General features: G+C 40.8%; 1 protein-coding gene across 2 annotated transcripts; it reads right to left on the bottom strand.

Moving 5' to 3' along the window:
* Positions 1-1,594: 1,594 nt before the first annotated feature.
* On the bottom strand, positions 1,595-25,957 carry agap2 (ArfGAP with GTPase domain, ankyrin repeat and PH domain 2). Of its 2 annotated transcripts, XM_054608844.1 has the most exons (19): positions 18,911-20,045; positions 15,425-15,483; positions 14,366-14,453; positions 13,771-13,856; positions 13,555-13,690; positions 12,470-12,604; positions 12,251-12,369; positions 10,889-11,041; positions 10,669-10,743; positions 10,253-10,357; positions 8,652-8,832; positions 7,863-7,988; positions 7,596-7,730; positions 7,070-7,129; positions 6,596-6,747; positions 5,671-5,761; positions 4,838-5,060; positions 4,348-4,627; positions 1,595-2,914 (listed from the first exon to the last, which is right to left on the bottom strand). In XM_054608844.1, the coding sequence occupies exons 1-19, from the start codon at positions 20,043-20,045 to the stop codon at positions 2,708-2,710; spliced, it is 3,546 nt and encodes a 1,181-aa protein (XP_054464819.1). In that variant the 3' UTR covers positions 1,595-2,707. The 2 variants fall into 2 exon arrangements, with proteins under 2 accessions (XP_054464819.1, XP_054464820.1); XM_054608845.1 differs by lacking the exons at positions 7,070-7,129; positions 18,911-20,045 and adding an exon at positions 25,440-25,957.
* Positions 25,958-26,315: the final 358 nt, after the last annotated feature.

Raw genomic sequence — 26,315 nt, 5'->3', positions numbered from 1 at the left:
GGGACTAATCCACATGGGATTTATTATGGAAATTGCGCACAGGCAGGCGCACGCAAGGTTTGGTAAATCAGAATTTCTTTGCTTACGTTTATTTTCCTCAAGCAACCATTTAGTGTGGATCCTAAGCACTGTTTTATAAATGAGACCCAAGATGGCTTCATGTCCCCTACCACACTGGTTAAAATATTCTACAATCAACGCACAGATTCAGTGGAGTTCAATATGAGTTTACTGCAAAATCAAACAGAGTACATGTAAACTGAGTTTGTACAAGGAGCAACTCTATTTCCTATGATGTTAGTTCTAAGTTCCCTGCTACTGTTTCTACCCCTATCTATTACTCTCTGCTCTATACACCATCATTTATCTTCTGTTAGGTTTTCCAGCGTCCACTGTGACTAATGGTTTCTACTTTCTTCGGTGTTGGCCTCACATGCACATGATACCTAAAGCTAATGGTTTCTACTTTCTTCAGTGTTGGCCTCACGTGCACATGATACGTGGAGCTAATGGTTTCTACTTTCTTCAGTTGTTGGCCTCACATGCACATGATACGCAGAACTAATGGTGTCAAGGGCCCAGTTTTTATTTTTCATATCGATGTAAATTATGCATTTGTTTTGCTATTCACAAGCAAACTAAAGTGTAATTTAACTGAATTAACTTGTGGTGCAGTGTTATTATAATTACATATGGTTATTGCACTCAAAATTGAGCTCCTTCCTAACCTGGAGCAAGGTGTACTCACTCAGTAACGCAACACATCACAAGAAGGTTAGAAAACTCTGGATTAATCTTTCAGCTTAAATTTTTTATTTTAAAGTAAAGTAATTAGTAACTTTAGCTGACAAATAAATGTAGTGACGTAAAACGTGCAATATTTACGTCTGAAATGTAGTGAAGTACAAGTATAAAGTGATATGGAAATGCTCAAGTGAGCATTTAAAATACTCAAGTGAAGTTTAGGTGTAAAGTACTGTACTCGAGTAAATTCATTTTCAAAAACTGCCAGTGGTAGTACTTAATTATTTTACTTTAGTAAAAGTATCAATGCCACAGTGTAAAAGTATTCAGTTACAACTTAAAGTCTTGCATTCAAATGTGTAAATTAGTTATTAGAAAGTATTCATATCAAAGAATGCTTAAAGTATCAAAAGTACTCATGATCAGAATGGTCCATTTCAGAATAATATATAGATTTTATTTATTGATGCATATATGTACATAATGTTTCAGCTGGTAAAGGTGGAGCTAACTTAAACTACTTGAAATATACTGCCGGCTTTATCCATAATCATAAATTTGACTTTATTGGTTTCTTTATATTTTGTATCTGATTCTGAAATTAACTAGTAACTAATGTCATAAGTATGTGTTGGAGTAGAAATATAAAGTAGCAAAGATAAAAGGAAATATTCAAATAAAGTACAAGTACCTCAAATTTGTACTTAAATGCAGTACTAGAGTTATTGTACTTAGTTACATTACATCACTGCTAGCGTGAAAAACTAAAAACATTCCATAAACAAAATGTTAATGCAGCAGACAGGCTGAGACCCACAAAGACAAAATAAAACAAAACGAACGATCGTAATAATGCTAATTAAAAAAAGTTTATTTGATTTCGGTAACCATTTTTTTTAGCTCATGACAGATTCACACGACCCACAAAGTGTCAAAAATAACGATGACACCTGCAACTCTTCATACTTCACTGTAAACTCATGGGATAGACCTACACAACAGTAATATGGACATGAATGATGTCTTTATGTAGTTGTTTGGCCATCCCCAAAGAAACTTTAAACAAATAGCCACATGTTTACATTATGTAAAAGCATTTTTGTTTACTGGTTTATGCTTTTATGACATGTAGGAGAATAAGAAATTATAAGACAATGAAAAAAACATATTTTCAAAACTACCAGTAGAAATCATTTACAAAATTCAGTCTTTGATTTTTCTGTTGTGTCTTCGTTACAGAGTTTAACATTAAGTATGTAGTATAGGTACATTTACAGTATATTAAAACGCAATATCTTTGACCTGTGAGAGTAACACTGATATAGTTCATATTCCAAACCATTCATTTTTCTAGTCTAAGCAGAATTATTTCAGCTGATTCGTCACTGAAAAACAGTTTATATCGGCCAAACTGGCCTTTTTACTGCTGCCGCAGGCACACATAACTATCAACATGACATATTGTAGATTTTATTTGTAAAGCCAAAGAAAATAATAGCTGTTTTGGTCCAGTCACAACAAATTTGAATAAAAGCAGCACCCTCTCGATGTATTGACCGTACAGACATAGTTCGCTCTAAAACTTGTTGCTTTTCATCATCATAGTTGGATTATTGCACTTCTTCTGGAGGAAGTGAAAGAAGATGCAGTTTGTCTGCTCTAAAATTACAGAAGACAGCTACAAAGTTCTACTTGAGTCATTTTGAAATGAGGTCAACAACAACACAGTATTTCAGCAACATATCTGTCATCAACAAATTGAATGAATATTGCTTTTAAGTTGTTTGATATGTTCAGTCTTCAGAAACAATTTTGTATATCATTAGTACTACAATATAGTCCTGTCATTTTTCTTATAGTTCGCCGCTCTTCATTGTATGTGGTGTTTTTTAAAAGGTTTCTAAACAATTAGCCTCCTCCAGTCGTCACCAGCCCCTCCGTGTGGTGGCATCTTCAGTTCGCGCTACGACACCCGTTTCCTGGAGCTGGTTCGGCCCAGGCTGGCGGTGCTGGACCGGCGGGAGAGGACTGGAGTGGGAGTGGTGGGGGACGTCTCGTTGGGACAGCCGTGTTGGACCAAAATATCAATGCAGCCTTTGCTCCCTGTTTTTCTGGCCATCTTCATGGCTGTCTGGCCTTGGTTATCTTTTGCTTTCACGTCAATTCCGTACTGTGGGGAGAGAGAAAAACAATATAAACTAATTCACCGGCTTATTTATAGAGTAAACATTGCTGAAAGGTACAACAGTGTGTGCAGGGACATGCAGCTCTTTGCTATTCAAACGTGCTGCTGAAAACTATTAGAATTAAACACATTTCTTATAAAGCTATATGTTAAATATGTCATGAGACAAAGCAGACAAGCATTTTTGTCTGCAAGACCTAAGACAGAGAAGACTAACTTGGAAAAAAGCAGGTAACTCTGGAGCCCTAACCGTCCCACGTTCACTGCATATCAATTGTTTTTGGGGAATTACAATGCAATATGGACAAATGTGAGCCCTCACTTACTAGCTAAGTGTGTGTCCTGTGTCCAAATCTCATTTTAAGATCTTTATTAGTTCATATTGTGCTCAGATGGTGAATATTGCTGAATTTATAAAGGTGCTAAATTCGATAATCAGAGCAGATGGATTGCCTACCCGCTGTCAACATGGTGATGACTGAGCAGACAGCTCTCAGCAAACGGTGCAACCAACGGCAACAATGCAGACAGAGCTAAGTGTTAACAAGAGGGTGGGTCCTACGCTTCCACAACAATGCCATCTATCGGAACAGCGTTATCAGCCTTAACCACTGTCTGAGAGCAGTGCAGAGCAGCGGCTGTGAGCTTACCAGTAGTGCACGCTCACATGCACTAAAAGACATGTGTAGACCACACATGTCTTTTAGTGCATGTGAGCGTGCACTACTGGTAACAAAGCAAGGAGAAGCTCCGATTGCAACACAAACAGACGGCGAGTGACTTAATTCTCTGCTCAAGTAGACATTACTGCACAATATCTTTACATGCCATAGAGACATTTTTACCACGATGTCCCAGTAACTATGGAACCACAGGAACTAAACCAGGAACTAAAAGTCCCTTTTGCAAAATACTGTTCGACCACATCTGAAGAGATGTGAAGATAAGGTAATTTAGTCCAACGATGCATTCAAAAAAGGGGAAGCAACAGCACAGAGTCGTGCTGTCCTTCTCTGTATTTGCTGTTGCATGTCTCTGATGATATTTTTACACCTGGAACTAAATCAATCCTGTGGTTCCTCCGATTGAAACAATTTCTTGAGTTCCTCAAAAGGTTCTTGGTCCCTTGGGGAAGCTGCTGCAGTGGAAACACCTTTATTGTCTTCTCTGTGCATTGAACTTATTGAGAACTTGAAGGCGACAGGGTATATTCACAATGTACAGAGGGGGCCTTGGCCTTGGAGCACTCAAACCAGTTTATGCCATGGCAAGAACATCTCAATGTGATCTATGTGAAACCTTATTATGTTGCTCTACTTTCCTTGCAATATATGAGCAGGTAACAATGTACAGAGGGTGAACTATGATAAATCATAAAAGGACATTAAAAGAAATGTGAACAGAATGGATAAACCCACCCAGACGAGCAGCTGGGTCATGACTACATCTCCCAGCTGACAAGCAGCGTGCAGGGCCGAGCGAGGCGGTGAAGTCTCTCCGATCAGTTGAGCGTTGATCCGTTCCTTGGTGCTGTGGGCCAGAAGGAGCAGCAGTCTGGGCAGATCTCTCTCAGTCACTGCAGATAGCAACCACACCGGCATACCGTTGTCTGGAAGCTGGGGCCCCGGGGTCGGCTGAAGGGGCGGCACAAACGCCCGTTGTTCGTACTTTGCACGGATCCACGACTCTCTTTCCTCACTTGGAAAACAGACACACAGGAGATTTAGTCATGAATAGTATGTACTCCAAATTGAATTCCTGGCGTTTTAGATCTTAGGCAGCTCGCAACATTTTGAAAGTACAAGTACTTACATTTGGGTACTTGCCAATACGAGAACCGATATGAGCACTTAATAATACCATTACAGTGCTTACAAAAATCCTGTGAATGAATGTGCTGATACCCACCGTGTTGCAGTAGGTGTGGGTTTGGTTCGGCCTTGGGTGCAGCTCTCCCAGATGCTGTTGGCCATGTGGTTTCCGATGGCAGCCAGGACTTGTGTGAGCTCTCCCGGCCAGTCGTCCAGGTCCAGTGAGCGGACGCGGGACAGGTGAGTCCCCAGGTTCCGATGGATCCCCGAGCACTCGATGCAGATCAGCGCACCCAGGTTGAGGCTGGCCCAGGTGGGATCTGCAGGACAAAGAGAGGAGGGGAGACTAGTTACAGGACGGCCATAATGAGCTAACACAGATTATTGAGCAGCCATGGTGAGATGTAACTAAATACATTTACTCAAATACGGTACTTAAATACAATTTTGAGGTAGTTGTACTTTACTTGAGTATTTTCATTTCCAGCTGCTTTATGCTTCCACTACATTGCAATTCAGAGGCAAATGTTGTTCTTTTTACTCCACTACATTCATTTGATAACTTAATAGTTATTTCCAGATTCACCATTGCAACAATAAAGTTATGAACACATTAATGCATCAATAATTATATTCCAATAATATAAAAAAAAAATAGAATATGAAATGGGACATTTTGCATAAGGAGTACTTTTACTTTTGGTAGTTTAAGTATATTTTGAATGACTTTTACTTCTGTTAAAGTATTTCTTTCCTGTGGTATTGCTACTTGTACTTAAGTAAAAGATCGGAGTACTTTCTCCACCCCTGTTGAGTTGAGTATAAACAGAGTGAAGTCCATGACACCACCACTGGGGGTCGATGGCGCATGAAGGAAAGATTCATCCTTCAGGGTGAATCTGCAGCTGGGGGGAAAGACGCTGAACTCACTTGGTGCTTCACAGTCAACACACAGATGGTTGCCCTTGGCGTTACGGATGGCCTGCAGCGCTACAGCTTCACTCTGGCTGCTCCTCCGAGCCTGCACAATTACACACAAACACACATATTAAAATCCTTTATTTGTCAAAACAATTACCCCTACAACAAAGCACAAAGGGTAACATGGTGCATCATGTAAATTGATTATGGAGACATTGCCACAACTTCCAGATCTCTGCCCGGCTGCCCAGTCCCAGTCATTGATTGTCAATGTTGCTTTGTGCTTTGCTTCCCAGCCGCCAGAACGAGAACCCTTATCTGTGCCTGCCAAATTCCTGTTCACCTGTGGATTCTCAATTACTTCTGTTTGGACTAGCTACTCATGCCAGTACGCTTTCGTATCTTCTCCTTTCTTTTTCTATAAATCATTGAACTATTTCTGTCTGCTTCACACTCACCTGCCTAATAGACACATGTCTGGTAAGATTATAGAAGGGAGCTTCCTCCACAGGTACATTATTTAGAGCTATTTAAAATGTTAAGTACTTAGGCTTAATATCATTACATATATTAATGACTACATAGGTAACAATCAAAGTTAAAATTCTGCCAAAATAATTACAAGTTATCATATTTGTAGAGTTTGTAGGCCTGGTGAAATTCATCCACACCATTGGAGTTTATTTTCCTGCCAAAACAGTGCAGTGTTTAAATGCCACTGTGTCATGGCCTTACCTCTCAAAAACTAATCTGGTTCATCAGGACTGTGTTTTATCAGATGTGGATGAACCCCACAGCTGTCATCAGATTTTGAATCAGATGTCGCTAAACCAACATCATTGCCGAAAAAACCCCCCAAATTTGTGCTCGTGTTGGATCCTGACGCTCATAGTAAGAACCTGAGAAAAGTTCTAAGTCTTACAAACTTGTGTACCTTGTTTCTGCCGCTCTCACAGGACTGCAGGCTGGCCAGGATCTGGCTCTCTATAGCCGAAACCCAGGAGTCCCGGTCCTCCAGGCTCTGAGCCTCAAAGTGCCACGTCTGCCCGGTGAACGACACTATGATAAAGTCTGCATTCTCTTCATCTGCGAGTAAAAGGAAAGAACAACAAACTCAGGTAAGATTTGCACGTGTACAGAGACAGCTAATTTATCATGGCATGATGTTATGGGCATTATGAATACAAAGTCAGTGTGGGAGTTACAAAACTAATGCAAAACAACACAAAACAGCAGTTTTATGAAGGTGAGAACAGAAAAATCTTGGGGTTATTGCAATCAAAACAAGTAAAATGAACAACTCAAGCTTAAGATGTCAGACTCACTGAAGAGGAAAATGAAAAGAATGGAAATAAGAGCACAAGCAAATTCCATCATCATCATCATCATCATCATCATCACTTGTTACCTGTTTTATTAATGTTTCTCAAGCTACCAAAGCTTTTTAATTTCCACATTTTGCGTTTTGCTGCCGAGCGAGAGATGAGCACAGGGAAAAGAAAAAGAAGAGAAACAGGAAAAGACAAGTACAAGTGTTAAGAAAAGGCTGCAAAGAAATATTCAGGGAAAGACAAGCACTAATCTTTATCCTCACAGAAGAGACAGAGGCTTAAGAAAATGGAAAACTGCACTGGAATATGTAAATGTAAATATTTTAACACACTTTTTTTTGTAGTTTTGAGTTGTTTAAAATAATAATTGCAACAATCAAATGCTGCTCTTTTTTAAAAACGGAGTTTAATGTTTTATGAATGCATTCATTTTTTAGTTAGGTGCTTAAAAAAACACGTTGATGCTTTTTACCACCCACTATAGTGTGTGTTTGCATATTTGTACAGACAACAGAAAAAAGCCTCTTTTTTTATCAAACTACCAGCGTATTTCATGCAAAAAGAATAGGTCCTGGTGAAAACTTATTCTCTGTATTGATTTACCTTCAGCCTGCCCAACGGCTGCGTCTCCTTTCTGATTCATGCTCTTCTTCCTCCTATTCTTCTTCCTGTCACTCATGGGAGATGATTGGCTGGGATCTTTTCCGGCGAAAGGACTGGCTGCTGCTTCAAGGGCATCTGACATTTGGTGCAGAAATAGTGAATCATATATTGTGTATTTATTACAGCATTGAATGCAATCTTAGTGGAGCTAATGTGTTTTTGATTTGTGGCAATGACTGAAAGGTTTTTATTTCCGGCAGTTCGTACCAACACTTTGTGCTTTGGTGGACAGAGAGGAAGGGCAGCGCTGAAGGCCTCTATCCCCTCCTTGAGGCGACAGGCCACCAGACCGATCGTCAACCACAGACAGAGTGGCGGGACACAACTGGGGAACTGACAGCAAGAGAGGAAGTGAAAAGTTTGAACACGGTATGTCAAATTTAAAACAAGAATGAAATCCTGTTTGTTATTTGTTAAAACTTTGACGCAATGTAATACAACATATGGTAAAAATATTCAGATTATTTACTTAAGTTATAATTCATTACAAGAAAAAGTACAGAAGTTGAAGCAACAAATTGTTGCAGAAATGAAAGTTCTAAGTATGCAGAATATTTTCTATTAGTATTACATTATTATATTATTAGATCAGCATTATTAATGCATTAACATGTCAGCAGTACTTTAATGTTGTAGCTGGTACAGGTGGTACTGCTTGGGTAGTTTAATTTATAACACATCATATTTTATAAAGTAATCATACGTAAAATAAAATAATGAAAAGTAAAATAAATGAAGTGTTGTAAAAGTATAAAGTATAAAATGGAGAAGCTCGAATGAAATAAAAAATACCTCTGAATAGTAGGAACTAATGAGCTTAAGTCTGAGTGCCACAGACAAGTGATGTTCAGTATTATGAGACGGACCAACACATTCTTGGTTTTGGTCTTTTCATGGGATTTTTTAAGTATAAAACATATAAAACTTTAAATGAAAACATCTGCCCTCAGACCCTCAGTGACAAAGCTCAGTATACTTATACACAAGAAGAAGTACCTGTACTGGTGCTGTCAGCGGCTGTTGGCTCCTTACTCAGCCCGTTGACTCCAGGTGCACCGCCGGGGGGGACTGGTGAGGGCCCCGCAGGAGCCACGGCTCTTGGAGGACGTTTCCCGGGAACTTTAACCGTAACACGCAGCAGGTCGATGTCTTTTCCGTGGATGTTCTGCGTATAGTCCTGAAACAGAATGTATATCACACATATTAGACCTATTCATCGGAAATATGTATTAACAAGAACATCAACTTTTAAAAGAAGTAATACTTCCTCTTACAAATTATAAGTTGATTTCATAAGAAAGTAAATACACCTTTGCTGCTACAGCTTGATATGACCAGTAGCTGAACGTTAACATTAAAATACTACTTACATGTTAAAGCATCAGTATTAGTATTATAATAATATAAGTATAATAATACAACTCTCTACCCAACAAGTACAGTCGGCTCCTGTTACTTATACTTCTAACAGTATACATACATACAGTAGACAGTATTTTTTGAGAGCGGTATTGCTATTTTTTACTAAAATAAAAGATATGAGTGCTTCTTCCACCGCTAGACATATTTCTGTGTCAGTTAACGGACCTTATGGAATAACTTAAGACTACATTTTAAAATGTAGATTTACAAAAAAAATTATTATTATTTCACTCTAACATAACCTTGTTAACCTACTTAACTTAAATACTTTGACAAGCAAGTCAAAGATCAGATTTATGCTTCATGGTTTGTATTTTGAAACAGCAAGTTTCACTCGTAACATTACAAGTGAAAGGAGTGTAAACGTCCTTGAGTACAACAGAGCAGAACAGAGCTGCTAACATTAGCCTACACTGTGATACAGAGACAGTGGTGGAAGAAGTACTCAAATCATTTACGGAAGTAGATGCAATACCACAGTGTAGAAATATTCTGTTACAAGAAAGTTTTTGCATTCAAAATTAAACTTTTAGTAAAAGTACAAAAGTATTAGTATCAAAATATACTTAATGCCATAACAGTACTCATTATGCAGAATGGCCCATTTCAGATTTATGTTTATTACATTATTAGATTATAATTACTGATGCATTAATGTTTTCATCTCTTTAAGTTGCAGCTGGTAGAGTGGAGCTTACTTTACTTTACTTTTTATAATGTGCTGCATTGTGAATTTCCCCCTGAGGATCAATTAATTCTTGCCTTATCTTGGCCTGTAATAATTGATTATTACAGATTTGTATTAAGATGATGAATTTGGAGCAAAAACTAAAATATTTACCTCTGAATTGCACTGAAGTATAAAGTAGCATGAAAAGAAAATACTCAAGTAAAGTAGCTCATTACTTAAGGGCAGTACTTGAGTAAATGTACTAAGTCACTTTCCATTACTGAAAAAACAATGATAAATACAAACATAAAATAACTCTAAAAATAAAAATAAATCAATAGTAAGTAAACATTTGAAAGCAATTCCTATAGTCCTATAATAAAACCCATTGAAGTTAAAACTACAGTTAAATCTAAAAAGCTGCAGATATTATCTTCTTCACAGTGAAAACTCTGAATACTGTGTTTTTAATGCTGCATCGATCCGTCTTTTGGTGTTCTCTTACACTGGAGCTGGAGTGGTAAGAGAGCGAGCCATTGTTGGACAGGGTGACGTATTTCTTCTTCCACTCCTTATTCAGAGAGCTGCCGCTTCTCTTCCACAGGATGCTCTGTCAAAACAACAACCGAGGTCACTGCACTTGCAACAAAAGCGTCTCTGAATCAGCCTAAATTTAGAGTCGAGGCAATTTCGTCAAAGTGTAAAGTGGTCTGACAACAATAGCTGAAAGCACAATATTAATAGTACACCTTTGAGAGAGGTTGATACAGATTTTTGCTGCTTATGTAAGATTAAATAAATAGTTTGTTCCCACCTTGTTGCTGAAAATTGAATCGGTACATATTATTGTGCTGCAAGCAAACTGAAGCATCATTGAAAAGTGGGTTTATTGTGTGTCGTGTTTTGTGATGTTAACCAAACCTGTTTGATGGGAACGCCCCGTGTGCTGCTCTGGTCTCCTTTAGCATCACCAGACTTCTTATCTGAGTCCCGATTCTGAATTGAAAAATCCAACAGCAGGGAGGTGTTTAGAAGGTTTCAGCAGAGTGAGGCAGAGGTGGAGCTGAATGGAGTGAAATGATTATGAGAGGTGATGGGAGACTAAAAGGTGTGAGACACCCGGCAGTTGGAAACTACTGACCTTGAAGAGAGAGGGCCGTCTGGGGATGCCCTTCAGCGAACGTGAGTTGACGCTGCCTCCCCCCTCTCCTTGTGCAACCCGCAGATCTCTGTGACTGATCACAGGGGTGGAGGGGAGGGAGTAGGCGTAGCCACAACTCGGGCCATTACTGGCCTGAGAGGAGGAGCGAGGGTGGGGGGGAAGGACAGCCGGGTGGATGGCGATGGAGGGGTGAGGGAAGAGATGTAGAGAGTGAAAATGGCATGAAAGTTAAAAAAAAACGGTGAAGTAGATTTACATTAAAATGTGGGTGAAGATTGACTGAATTTTATAGCCGTAGTTCATGGTGAATGAGGGAAAGTGCTACTGATGGAGCTGAGATTGTTGTGGAGGGAGTGATGGACATGGTGTTAAAAATTTGAATTCAGTTTGATAGATGATTTTAAATTGTATAATACATGTAGCTGCCCAGAGAGAAAATCCTATTACTGAAAATGTTTTGTTTTCCCTGGAAACCCTTCTTTAAGATGTAATAGTGTCTCTTTTAGCCATCAATACTCAATGTACACAAAAAAAGGTGACTTTGTTGGCAACAGGACCAATATGAAATGCTCCTGAAGTTTTATGGCTGTGAGCAGTAAAATAAAGACATGCTCAGCAAAAGTTTAATTTAGAAAAAAAACACCAGCACGGCAACAGCAGAACTCTTTCATCTGTGTCCTGTTTTTATCAGGTCTTACGTAATATCTGTCTAGACAGGAAAAATATTTGTTTACCCAAACAAAAAGACAATAACAAGTTTCACACCTGAATGTGTGTTGTTTTCGGCCCTCTGATATGAATCATTTTCTTCTTCTGTCAGGGCTTTAGAAATATTTCTATGTGTGAATCTTTGCTGTTAGATATTTATTTGGGTATGCACAAAAAGGTTTGTAGTGGGAGATGTGGGATGGGAGCCATGTGAGTTTTTTTGAAAGTACAGTAAGTAGAGTATAACAGAAGTGTTGAAAGACGTATTTAGATCTTTTACCTAAGTGAAAGTATCAATACAATAGTGTAAAAATACTCAATACAAGTAAAAGTCCTGCACTTAATATATCTAATTTACTATGAAATATACTAAAAAGTACCAAAAGTAAAAGTTCAGTTTCATGTTGCAGCTGGTAAATGTGTAGCTTATTTTAACTACTTTATATAATTATGTTAATATGTAATGATTGATAAATTGATTTATATGTTGTATTAATAATCTGAATCTGCAGAGTAACTTTAGCTTTAAAATATAATTTAGTGGAGTAAAAAGTACAATAATTGCCACCAAAATGTGGTGGAGTAGATGCACAAAATTGAAATACTCAATTAAAAGCTGTTATGAGGATGTACCTGTCCAGGGAACGATGCTGATCCAGGTGTGGAGCCTCCAGAGTGACTGGGAGAGTTGGGAAGAGACTTGCAGGCCTGCAGCGCCGCCTGTTTCTTCTGAGCTACGATCTTCTGGGCAGCTGGAAAAACACACAGACGTCAAAGTGTTTCACTCATCAGACGTGTGAGTCACAAATACTAGTTTTTCCTCCGGCACTAATAAAATGACTGTGAACTCACCCTCTGAGAACACTCGGTCGACGTTGAACCCGTAGGTCGCACAGGTCTCGTAAAACAGAGAGTGACGCACATCGATACACAGCTGTCTGGCTCTCTGATCCTCGATCACACGAGGGTTGGTGCTACTGATTTTATCTAAAAGGGAAAAAAAAGATTAGTGAATAGAAAACTGGAAAATTATGGTAACAGCAGTACCGCAAAGATCCATGTAATCAAGGTTGCAAAGGGTTTGAGAGTTATCAAGGGAAATTAAGCTCAGGAATTTTGGATTTTTTGCATACGTTCAATTTAAATAGCATGTCTGGTAATAATAAACTATTTATTTTATAGAAATTTTAAAGTTTTATGGCATTTTTGGTCAAAGGTATGCCCATTTAATTGAATGCAACCATGCATTGCATTTATAAGCACACTCTTCCATCATCACATGTGCAGTTAATTTACCGGCATCCCAATTAGATAGGAATTCAGTTGAATAACAATTTACTGCATGCACAGCAGTTTCTCCCATTACATGTCCAGCCCACACTACTGCCAACATTACTTTTCGTGTACGTTTTTATTATAGTGCTGAAAGGTCTGTCATATTTATGATATTTCAGCAAAAAACAGCAGGTAATAGCCTAAAGCAAAGTACACAGTATATATTGTTTACTGCTGTTTTTTTGCTAGCGTACTGTTACTGTGGGATGTAGCTTGAATGAGCATGCAGTTGTTTCCTCTTATGATAATGAAAACAATGTAAACCATGATGAAGATTAGTGTTTACTTCAGGCTTATGATTTAACAAAGTTGCTTAGTGAAATCATTTTAATATTGACTCTGATACACAATGGCTCCACAGCTGTAGTCTTACTTCTTTGTGTCAGAGGAAGAACTGATTTTCAAACCGTGATAACGTAAATGGAAATCAAATCTTAACGTGCACCTGAACAGTTGTTGATTGAACTTGGTTGGTTTGACTTTTTCACAACTCATGGAAGGACTTAAAACCATCTTTAAAATGTTTTCCAGTGTACTGTATTTGACATGTCCCCCATGGTTTAGTTCCAGAATGAATCTACATGGCTGTGATTGGTGCAGACCTTGGGTGCCGACCACTATGACTGGGATGTCCGTGCGGTGTGCACTCAGCTGGCTGTAGAGCTGGTAGAGCTCCTGGAAGCTGCCTTCGTTCTCCAGACTGAAAACCAGGATCACTGCGTCAACCCAGCTGCTGAACTGAAGGAGAAAGAAGAGGATGATGAAGTCAGCAGGTATTACAGTTTTGCACACTAACTCTCTCTGTTTCTCACACACACCTGGGCATCAGGTGGTCCAGCTTCCTCCCGGATCAGTAATAAATGACTCTGTCCGTCCACCAGCACTTCCTTTTTATACCTGCCACCTGACGAGGACAATGACAGACAAGTTATTCAGCAGCATGACACACATCAGGATGCACGAAACATCTCTCTGAACAAATCAAATTAAACATGACACTCAGCAAGCATGGGGATACAAATGTATTTTAGATGAATTGTTATTTATAAACTCAAACATTTTGACCAGCATTGAAGGACCAGTGGCGGAGGATGAATTCAGATAATTTACTTTCCTAAAAGTATTATAACCACATTGTGAAGATATACTGTTACTAGTAAAAGTCCTGCTGGAAAAATATTACTTTAGTAAAAGTATGTAAGTATATTCAGGCAAGTGTAGTTAAAGTATATAAAGCATAAACATGTCCCCTGTGACTGTCAAACTATTATATATTATTTAATAGAATAGTATTACTCATGCATTAATGTAAAGGCAGGATTTTACTGTTGCAATTGGTTGAGTTGGAGCTCAACTATTATCTCGTGATTTTTTAAATTATTGATTTATTTTCTCTTGTTTAATGTTTCTTACCATCAGACTTCTCAAGAGCAACATAACTGCCGGTGATGTATTTGTTCACCAACGCTGACTTGCCGCTTTTTAGACTTCCCAGAATGCCCTTTGAGAAGAGGGAAGGAAATACAACACCATTCATTCAGGGTTAGCCTGCACGCTCGATCACAGAGTGATGTTTCAAATATAACTCTCAGACTGAATTAAAACACAAAGTTCCCCCTCTGAATATGTTTTAGTTCCTTTCAGTCATGTTTATTCAGTGGTGGAAGAAGTGTTCAGATCCTTTACTTTAGAAAAAGTAGCAATATCACATTACAAAAATACTATTTTTAAACTATGTAAGGAGCAGTCCTGCATTTAAGTAAAAATACAGAAGCACAATCATCAAAATGTATTTAAATATGGAAATGACCAATTAACAAAATCTTATGTTACCCCTAGTGTACCTAACAAAGTGGCTACTGTATTAGTTACACCTGTACAGTCTGGCTTCCATAAAATCTGTCTTTATGAAGCTCATTATGTTTGTGTAGATGTGTTCTTAAATGTGTATATTCATTTATATGTTTAATGTCTAGGTCATAGTTAAAGAACATTATAGGCAAAAATAACATATGATTTAGTTTAGTAGCCATTCTCCATTTTAGGTACTTTTATACCATATATTATTAGATTATTATTGCATGTAAACTTTATAGTCTAATGGGCTGTTTAATTTAATTAATGTTTATACATACAAGTTGCTTATAAAAAAAACGTTATCTGCAAAGTAACTGTAGCTGTCAAATGAATAAAGTGGAATAACAAATTCAATATTTCACTGTATAAATGCACTACAGTTGTAGAATAAACTGCATATAGTCTTAATTTCACACCCTAAGTGTAGTGACAAGATATGATTCGACCGGAACAACTAACCTTAACATAAAATGAGAGAACTTTTGTGTTTTTAATTTTGCACTCCTAATAGACTTCACTATTAAAATTACACAATTATGAATAAATCCTTCTGTTTCTGATTCAGGTGTTAACGGACTGTTAGTCGTACAGTAACTTGTACACTTTTCGCCTCACCAGTCTGAGCTCTGGGATGGATTTGCTCAGGGTCCACTCCTGGCTGTTGGCAATATTCACTAGAGAGAGATAGACAGAGACAAACAGTCAGTGAGGCAGAGATGCAGAGAGAGATTCATCATTTTGATCATGTACAGTCAAAAAGGGCAGCCATGATAACAGCCTTTCAGTGGGAGAGCTATAAATCACACAGCTGCTGCGTGACCGACGGCCGTAAGCACACGTGTGGCCTCGCATGTCGTCTTAATGAATGTAACCTTTCGGTCGCGACGGGGGGATCCAACAACATCCAGCCACACTACTCTTTATCCACTTTGCCCCCCGTGTGCCATAAATGACGGGCAGCTGTGTGGTGAGTTACTGTGGCCTTTAGTGGATGCTCTAGTTCAGCTGTCATTCAAACATTCAAAGACTCCTCTGTGGATTTGAACGGCATCTCCCCCTATAGCTAGACCTGCAAATAATGATTACTTTTTCAATCCTCGGATTAACTAAGACTTTGACTATGAAAGGTCATAAAATATTGAAGAAAAATCAATATTAACATTCCAGGTATCTACATATGTCTTATTCTGTTTGATTAACAGTCTAAAACCAAAAGATATTCAGTTTTGAAATTATATAAAACAGAGGGAAACCACAAATTACCAATAATCCAAATATTATATAACAAAATATTTTATCTTTCCGCCAGATGTCTAATGGATTAACCAACAAATCATATCAGCTCAAAATTGGAAAAATAAAGTCAATGTTGAGTGTTATTTGGTGTGACATGAACCCTCACATGCACACACACACACACACACACACACACACACACACACACACACACACACACACACACACACACACACACACACACACACACACATGCACATCAAACAGTAAAGTAGTGTAGAAGGGTCGGGTTGCACACAGCTGTGCCAACGTCCCTACTGGGGAAAAGAGAGGTGTCATGTCCCCAATGTGATGCGACCCTCAAAACCAACTGCAGCTTCAGAGAGACGAGAATAAAGAGAAAGACAGAGTCTGAGGAGAGTCTGAAACCGATTCAGAGACAGAAAAAAACATTTGCCGGTTTATAAAGTACATCTAGCTAAAAAATACAGTCCTGCAATAAATTCTCCCTTTACGAAGGTTATAATGTTCAGTTTGTGTTGAAACAGTTTCAGCGAGCTGTTGATTGAACTGTACAATCATTTTGGAGGATGTAGTTTGTGGTGCTGTTGAACTGCGTTGTGTTATACATGCTATATTTGGCCTACTCTTGTTTATATAGATATGGTGGATAAAATAATAGAAACACATGTCTGTGACAGGATAACGCGATAAAGTTCAACAGCACCACAAACTACAGCCTCAAAAATGAACAATTGAATCATCATCTCTTTAAAACAGTTTTAACAAAAATCTTAACTTTCATGAAGGGAAGATTTATTGCAGGACTGTTGTATTTGATTGCATTAGTTTTAACCAGGTGTACTTAATAAACTGGCAACTAAGTGTATGTATTACTTTAGAAAGAAGACTAAGACTCACTACAGCCATGCTAGCAGCTCCTTTGAGGCCGTTCGTTGCCACAGCTGTGCTTTGAGCTAAATGATAACATCAGCAGGCTAGCAGGCTCACTATGATGTTAAGATGTTTCACTGGATATGTGAAATGTTTGACCTGCTGATGGCGATAGAGGAAAAGTCAGGGGATCATGCTGCTAAAGCTAATTCAGAGACAAAATAATCAGGAAAATGCAAAAGGAGGAAAGGATTAAATCACAGAGAGACAACAGAGGAGACTTTAGCGCCCGCCATCCCTGGGTGTGAATGTGTGATCTGTCCTTCAAAGACAGATGATGATTAAACTCCAGCCTGCTTCTAAATCTATGGAACAACCAGGCCAACATCACACAGATGCAGCCTGGTGATGATGTGCTTCAGACGATGGTAAAAAAAGAGCTGCCGCTTTAGGCATCTTTTATGGGAAACAGGGCAAACCCTACCACACGAACAGAGACACACAGAGACACACACAGAGTTTGTCTATCTTTGTCCGAGTCAAAGCTCTCTTTATGGCCTGCTGCTGTTGTCAACAGTGATCCGACTGTGTGATCCTTCTGCTGCTTCTACCCACAGATTTATACAGAAAGCCAATTATCCGCACACTCTGCTCCAAACCAATCATGTGTGATCCACTCTGCAAACTCCCACATGTCGCCTGTATCTCACATCCAAAACTGCCAATTTTCTGACTTAAATTTTTGGGGGGAGAATTTTGTCACAATCCTTTCAGCCTGTGTGTCAACGCGCACACACAGACACACACACACCCAACACCTCCTCCTCCTCCCCCGGTTTGATCAGACTCTACCTCTGTAGCAGCAGTGAAAGCAGCAGTCCTGCCGGTTGCCATGGCAACACTTCCCCCTGCCCTCAGAATGTGTATATGTGTGTGTGTGTGTGTGTGTGTGTGTGTGTGTGTGTGTGTGTGTGTGTGTGTGTGTGTGTGTGTGTGTGTGTGTGTGTGTGTGTGTGTGTGTGTGTGTGTGTGTATGCAGTCGGCAGGGCTAGTCTCACTACTTGCATGTGTAACAGTGTAAATACACAATGAGTGAATGAATCCATAAAACACACACGCTCTTTCTTTGAGCGAACATGTTTGTGAAAAAGACGCACTGTTGTACGCTGCAGCCGTCGACACGCAGCTCAGAGGGGACAACGGCAGCGATGGCGATACTAAATCTTAGAATGCCACATGACTGCTTTTGACATGATGATGGAATTGAAATTGAATGCCTCACAGAGACAAAGACAAGAATGAACCCCCATATAGTGGCAGAACATGTAGTGGGTGGAATATCAAAAACAGGATTAACAATGTTTCTGATTGGCTGTGGTTGCACCATTCCCTGTTTGATGTGGATGAACAAATATCGCCCTCATGTCTTTCCCCCTATATGGAAATAAAGCAAAAATCAACCGGAGCAGCGCAACCCATCCGTGATCATGCCACCGGCTCCTCTCCCCTTTGGCTTCATTATGAGATTTAAACCCATGCTGGGAAAGGCTGCTTAAGTGTGTATGTGGGAGTGCAGAGATTACCCCTCCAGCAGTGTGAAATCTGCGCACGCTCTGAGGGGAATTAGATTAAGACTGTCCAAGATGATTCTATTGTCAGTTCTCAGATCAAAGAACTCCATCCGTCGTTAATTTGGCTTCGGGAAAGTGTTTCTTGGCACTTGACGGTATTATAGCCTGTAAATGTATTCGGTGTGGGGTTCTTTAAAGAGATCAACCCCACCCAACCCCACCCCTGCTCATTTTAAATGGATGCCTGTGCATAGCTGAAGAAGCTACATGTCTGATAATTGTTTGGCGAAGGAACTGAAGACAGAAGTCTGTCTGGTAATGGTGTGTAGTCATGGATGTAGAGGACATGAAGATTTAGAGCCGTGAAGGAAGAGGTGAAAGTGATGCTGTGACCTCCTACCTTCCTCTTCACTGGAGTCTCTCTGTATATAGACAGGCGGTGCTGTGGAGGATGACCCAGCTGACCCCGAGCTGCTCTTTGTGAAAATGCCACTAATGAACTTGAGCATCTTCCTGTCTTTAGTGGAGCCTCGGTTGCCCTGCTGCGCCTGCTGGACCAGCCCCAGGTCTTCAGAGAGGCTGTTCAGGTCGCTGTTATCCAGAGTGCGGCTTTTACCTTTGCGTGCTGGTTTGTTGGCCTGGGTGGGAGGTGCAGGTAGGGAGGCCGAACCTGTCTTCAGTCTGTCCTTCCTGGGGATGTCTCTCATCACTGCAGCCATGCCACCTCCAATCTCCAGAGGTATTCCAGCTTGAGCTTCAACCCCCAGGTCCCTCCAGCCATCGGGCCTGCTCGCCTCGGCCCATGAGGCCCTGCAGGGCCCTGGTGAGCGCGTTGGCATGCGGCAGTCCTTCCGGTCCAGGCTCTGAGCTGAGGTAGGGCTGCGCTCTCTGCCGTCCCTGGAGTCGCGACCGCGGGTTGCCACACTGCTGTGAGACTTCAGCAGACTCACAGGACGCTGTCCCACCGGGCGGATAGGGAGGCTGGTCCTGGTGGGGGTGCGGCAGGGCTCCACCACCTCCGTTGGAGTCGTGGTGGTCAGTAATGGTGACCTGCATTGCTTTGCCTCTGGGGTGGAGGGCGTCCTCTCGACCCGTGTAAGGTCAATCTCGGCAGACTTTGTCTTCTGAACTGTCGCTCTCTCAGCAGGTAAAGGGATGGAGAGGTTGCAGGGTGGCTTTTCACTCCCTTTGATCAGGACATCAACAGTAGAGGGCAGTTTATCCTTCAAAGGGCTGATGGGTTTTCTCTCTTCATCTTTGAGTTCATCAGGTAACTTGCCCCCTTTCAGGATAGCAGCATCTTCAGCTCTTTGTGGTTGTCCAGCTCCATTCTCACCCTGAGCAGGAGCTTCACCTTCAGCCTCCACTCTGGCCCCGGCCTCTTCTCCTGGCCTTCCTTCAGGCCCGGCCTCCACATCCTTCCCCTGGCTGCTGTTCTTGGCCTCCCCTCCATTCTCCTCCACAGCCTCTACTTTGACCAGAGTGAGGGAGATGAGGTAGGTGGTGCGTTGCTGCAGGGCGCCGCCTCCGCTCATGGGGTCAGGCTTCAGTGGACACACAGTAGATGAATGAAACCAGACAGAGCCACATGAACGACTGACAGTTTGCCAACGTGTTGGGATGTGAGAGAATCTGACAGCACGACTGAGACAGAAAACTTACATGGAGGAAGATTAAGTTTCTCCTTGGAAGATACAGCAGCAGAGCGGCTGTTGATTTCATCCATCCCCCAAATCCCTATTTCTTTGTTTCGGATACTAATTTCAGTCACGGATTACGTCTCAAACTGTAATTTTCATTTCTCTGGAATACAGAAAACAAATCCACTCCAGCAGTCCAAGCAGCTCTTTTGTTCCTAGAAAACACCCAATTCAAATCTATCCACTGCATGTGTATGCAGCTACTGAGGCAATTAATTCTTCATTATGGCGCGTCGTTCCTGATGGTAATTATTTACTTGACCTTATTTTATGTGCAGCACCCCCATCTTATATGTTGCTCAGTCCATCCTCTTCACTCAGAGCCAAAAAAAAAAAAAAAATCAGGATTCAATTCAGAATAACAACTGCCCCGCATCATACGTCATCAAGAAATGTGATCAACAGCAGCTGTAAGGTGAAAAGGTAACGTCTTTAAAAATTCATCAGTGTCACCCTAAAGCAGCATGGCACAGTATACCCAGAGCTGTGTGCAGTCCAGTCCGGATCATGGGCTCTCACTGCAAGCCACACATGTGTGTTGACAGATGCATCCATTCAGAGAGCGCAGCGGCAAGAAGGCAGGCAGCCTCACGGAGACGCACAGGAAGGACATTGACGAGGGCTGAAGGGGATCCAGGAGGAGAAGCCAACAAAAGCCCAGGCGGATATCTGGGGATGCATGGCCGAGTCAGGGCGCGTCCGGCCATCACGCCCCTCTCGCTGTCTCCCGGGCAGCCAGTGTCCTCTGGGCGCATTAGGCGGTGAGCGGGACAACACAGAGGAGGCGCTGAGGCGAGTCACTGCTTAAAACAGCCCCCCCGATAAGAGACACCGTCGCACAGGTTCAACGAGTCCAATCACACACACACACACATACAGACACCCTCACACATGCACAGCTCGCACTCTGCGTTTCTCTCTGCTGCTCTCACCACCACACTGATAGGAATCTCCAATGTCCCTCCCTCTACATGCCCCTCCTTGTTCCAATAGGCAATCCATACAACACAGAAGGATCCTGCTTCTCCTCTTTCCTTTTCCCTCCTTAATTTTCTCTCTCTCTCTCTCTCTCTTTCTCTGCTGCTGCCTCTCAGACTGTGCAGGGTCCCTGCTTTTTATTGCTCATCCCTCCCATCCCTATCATCCCCTCCCCTCCATCTTTCTCCCTGCGTGCCGGAGAGGAGGAGGAGGGGGGTGGGGGGGGAGGCAGCGGGTAACTGCTGGTGGTAAAGCAGCAGTGCACACACGAGCTGGACCTGCTAAATGAGGGGAGAAAAAAAACGTTGATGCATGTTTGTGAAGGAAAAAAGACACAGAGTAGGACAGGGTGTGCTTTCCCAGTGTCTGTTTCCTGTCTCATTTATACAGCTGCCAGAGTAGTTTCATCAAGATCATCCATCTGTCTTCAGCTGTCTATTTGTGCTTGTGTTTGTGTGTGTGTGTGTGTGTGTGTGTGTGTGTGTGTGTGTGTGTGTGTGTGTGTGTGTGTGTGTGTGTGTGTGTGTGTGTGTGTGTGTGTGTGTGTGTGTGTGTGTGTGTGTGTGTGTGTGTGTGTGTGTGGCTCCGTGTGGCTCCTCCTCAGTAGGAGGTTTGGCTTGTTTGTTGCTAAGGTGTTACAATCTTCCTGGCTCTGGTGGCACAATCATCTCCGTGTCCTTCCTCCCTCCTCCCTTCTCCTCCTCCTCCTCCTACGTCGGTGGTAAATTCTGTATTGCAATCACTCCCAGGATCTCTGTATCAAAATGGTGTTTCTCAGTGCGTGAGTGCTTCGTTGCGTCGTACATGTGAGTGAAAGAGATTTCCTGTGAGGTTATTGATCTGTAGTCTATTACCTGCTATGGCATGTGTTCATTAGCAGAAGTGGGTAAGCTCTGGGCTCACAGCATGAAGCAGAGCATATCGGACATCAATAGTTGACCACAGAATGCCAAAGATATTAAGCACAGATACTGTTATTTCTGTGTGAATGAAACAAACCCATTTAAACATAACATAGAAACATTCCATATAATGAAGTATGTGAAAAAAAAACCTGTATATGCTTTTCGAGATACAGTAACTCATCTATGATTAAAACCTGTTGTGCAAAATACAGTATTTTACTAATACATTAGGGGAAGTAAAAAGAATTAGGGCTGCAATTATTTCATTATCCCTTGATCGGTCCATTATTTCCTCCATCTATAAACCGTTTAGTAGTCAAAACATCAGAATATAGTCAGGAAAAATGTACAAGAAGCCAAGTTGATGGCATGTCACATGCAGTCCAATCAACGTTCAAAAACCCCCAAAAATGTCTATAATCCAAGATAAGGAAAATAACATATTTAGCATAATTCGATTAATTAAACCAATATAAAAGAAAACTGAAACAGATTCATTTTTCAATCGACTTCATCGTTAAGTAACAGAAATGAAAATACAGGAAGATAAGTTAAAGATAAACTGCTGCAATTATGCTGTGTGCTACAACAGAGACACTGCAGCAAACACTGATTACACACATCCATCACTGGAATTATTATCTGGTGTAATTTCATGTTAATTACTCTCTGATTAAAAAAATAATAATCCTTGATGTGAAATCAGAGGATGCTTTTCCCCACAGTGCACCAGTCTCAGCCTCCCACATTCATCCCATAATACACGATCTGACTGTCCACCTGCTCAGCCCGCTCACCCCCCTCCTCCTCCCCTTCAACAGTCAGTGAGAGGGCAATAACTACTCTCACTGAATACAAAAGACCTCTGACAACGAGCCGCCTTTGGCTCAAGGGGAAAAACACATGACCTGAGAGAGGACCGCAGCCTCCACCACAGAAGAAGATTCATTAATAAAACCTCGGATAAGAAGCTGCTTTTTTTAATATAATAACCCAAACACACTTTCAGGGGGAGTGCCGTTATACGTGAGTAAAAATCAATTGTTAACAAGAACAGTGTCTTACTATTTAAAAGAAATAGACACCCGCATATTACGCAAAAAATCAGGTTGTCTTAAGGCAGACGCTTTTTAGAAACACTCTTGCATGTGAATAGACTCACATGCAAACAAACAAAGCACACACACACATTTACACACACACATTTACACCTATGGGCATGTGCTGTCAGATGGACAGTGGCCAAGGGCAGTGGTCATGCTGGGTGATTTTTCATTTCTCCTTCACTGGGAGCTGTCCTTCCTGTCTTTCCCCTCCGCTCTGCTGCCATGCTGCAGTGAGCACATACCAGTCAGGTTCACATTTGAATGTCTTCATTTGGCTCCACCTCACCGCTTTTCTCCATCTCGTTTTCTTATTCGCAGCATTTCCTTGGCAGACAGTCAGTCGACCACATCCCACTCGCTTATGAAGTCCAAAACAGAGAGGTGGCTCTCTTTTTAGCACCAGTGAACTCTACTCTCACAGATCCAGGCCCCACTGAGGATACACTGACTTTGATCCTCGCTCCAGCAGCCTAATTATACCCAAAAAATAAGAAAATGAGCTGAATGTTTAACACATAGGGGAAGTGCTTCTCAGAGCGTGTTATAATCTGCCAGATCCTGAAAAAAAATCCATCAGGGGGCTGATTGACCTTCAATTCACAAACAAACATTGCACTGATGAGTTAACGGATGAAATCAAAAGGTAAGCTGCTTATTTCATAAGGTATTCCAACGAGTCTGACCATGCCAGTGGTGTAAAGTACATATACTCAAGTTTGTTTACTTTACATTAGTAATTCTTATTTATACTGCTTTATACTTGTACTTCAGGAGTGACTATTGTACTTTTTACTCAAACATTATCTATCTGTCATTGATTTTCCTTAAAGTACAGCACATGTGATTTATTTACTTAGTAAATATGATGCATTATAAAAGATTAAAGCCCCTCATACCCACACTAGTGTGTCTGATTAGACCTGACACTGTAAGTAAAAGTAGCAATACCAAACTATAAAAATCTTAGTCTAGTGTTCATATTTTTACTTAATTAATGGTACAAAAGTATCAACAATATAAGAACAAGTTTTAACAATATTTGTCATATCTTGTAATCTTATTGTGTTTGCAATAAAAAGTGTTGGTCTGATAAGTTACTCCAAATATCAGATGAATGTATAAAAGCAAAATAATTTCCCCTTTGAAATGTTCTGGAGTAGATGTTTAAAGTAGAATGAAATATAAATCCTCAAGTATTTTTGTGAAATGTTTTGGTCTACAATGTCAATCAAATGAGGCTCCACAGCAACAGGATGTTAGAGATTACTTTTGGATTTCTTTGTAGTACCTCAAAATTGGACTTAAGTACGGTACTTGATTAAATGTACTTTCCGCCAGACAAATTTGTATCTTGTTTGCAAATGTTTTTTTTTTTTTAATCCCTGATCTTCTTAATGTATCACTCTGAAAGGGGTCAATTTGCATAGCATGTACTTATACTATTGATATATTTTGTTGGTAATACTTCTGTACTTTTGCTTAGGTAATTTTGAATGTATGAGTATTCTTACACTGAGGTATTGCTACTTTTACTGAGGTATTGGATCTATATACTGCTTCCGCCACCTGTGTGTCTTCAACAGAAAAAGGATGCAGATTACGAAAAACACTCAGGTAGTCTGACGACAGTAACACATTGTGTCACATTAACAAGAAACGGTGGGAAGGACAGAAATGAGGAAATGATGTACAACTGATCAACTTCACATGTAAAGGCCCTGCTTGTCTGAAAGGAAGTGGCTTTGAGGGCGGCTGCAGATTGGCAGACAGGAAGTAGGCCACACAGCAGGTTTCATCCTGCTGCCATGGCGATGGCTGCTGAGGGATGTTGCCATTGGTTGCCCATGTCCAGAGGCTGACTGATAGATAAATGCCACGATGTATCAGATGCCGAGATGTGAATTATTCTGCTCAGAGTGAAATGAGAACGAAAATGAACATCGACTTCTCTGAAATAGACACGCTGACTGACACAGGAAACACAGAGGAACATATCAATCACCAACGCTATCATGTTCCCCCAAAGCCCCAACAACCGAGTGAATGACTTGAATAACAGAACTCACTCTGAACCAAAGCATGCTGAAGAGTTTTCCTGTTAATCATAACAAGAAATTCAATAAAGTGAGCACCTTTTGAGTCCGAACATGCACCAAATTCTGATAACCGGTCGTTAAGACATTCAGCATAACATGTCGCTTTCTTCCCCAAACACAATAAATAAAGAAGGATGAGCTTACCTTCAATGCTGTGGAGGTAAACCTTAAGTCCTGAGCGCAGCTGTTGATCCGCGACTCTCTCAAACTGCTTGGAAAGTCTGTTGATTGCACTCTGCAGAGAGGCATGCCTCTTGATCTCTGCTTTTATTGCACAGGAGTTTGCTGTTTTGCTGCTGCTGTTCATCCTGACACATGGATCTCTTTGTAAACTGAAGCTAAAGTGCCTCGCTTCAGCCCATTTGAACTCCTGGCTCGTTTGTTCTTCAAGATGAACACGAACTTTTAAGACACAGAAGCAGCAGAGAAAGCAGCGGCGTTGGCCTCAGGGTTTCTCTCTCTCACTCTGGACCACAAAAGTGAGCTCACGGCAATGTGTGTCTCAGTTTCCGCTGCAGGTTTGAAATGAACTGAATTCACTTCCTTATTTCAAACCATATTCTCACTACACGGCAGCTCAAACTGCTGCGTTGGCCACACCATGGAAAAGACACCATTTGTTTTGCATAAAATCCTGTGCTACTACTATTAAAGAATCCATTGTGACAAACATCATAATTATGACACTTTTTGGGGGAAATGTTCTTGTCTACAATGTGAATCAAACAGTGTCTTCCTCAGTATTAGTAGAGCAACAGGATGTTACAGTTTGGCTTTCTTTGCTAGAGTGCTGTTCTGGGGAATTTGTAAAAAAAAACAAAACAAGGAAATTGAATAAATGACTGCTAATGTCAAACATTTCTCTGTTTGTCCTCGTCATGCTGAATCACAGATTTCACGTTAATGTATTACCAAGCTTATTGTGTGATTCTTATGTAACAGGTGCCATGCTTTCCAACAGAGTGTCATTTTCAATGTTTAAATGGTACTTTTGTTGTCATCGTTTTATAGAAGTGTATC

Source organism: Anoplopoma fimbria, chromosome 12 (assembly GCF_027596085.1).
Source record: "Anoplopoma fimbria isolate UVic2021 breed Golden Eagle Sablefish chromosome 12, Afim_UVic_2022, whole genome shotgun sequence".
NCBI lineage: Eukaryota > Metazoa > Chordata > Actinopteri > Perciformes > Anoplopomatidae > Anoplopoma > Anoplopoma fimbria.
The sequence above is the reverse complement of the archived record's forward strand: the minus strand, read 5'-3'. Positions and strand labels throughout refer to the sequence as shown.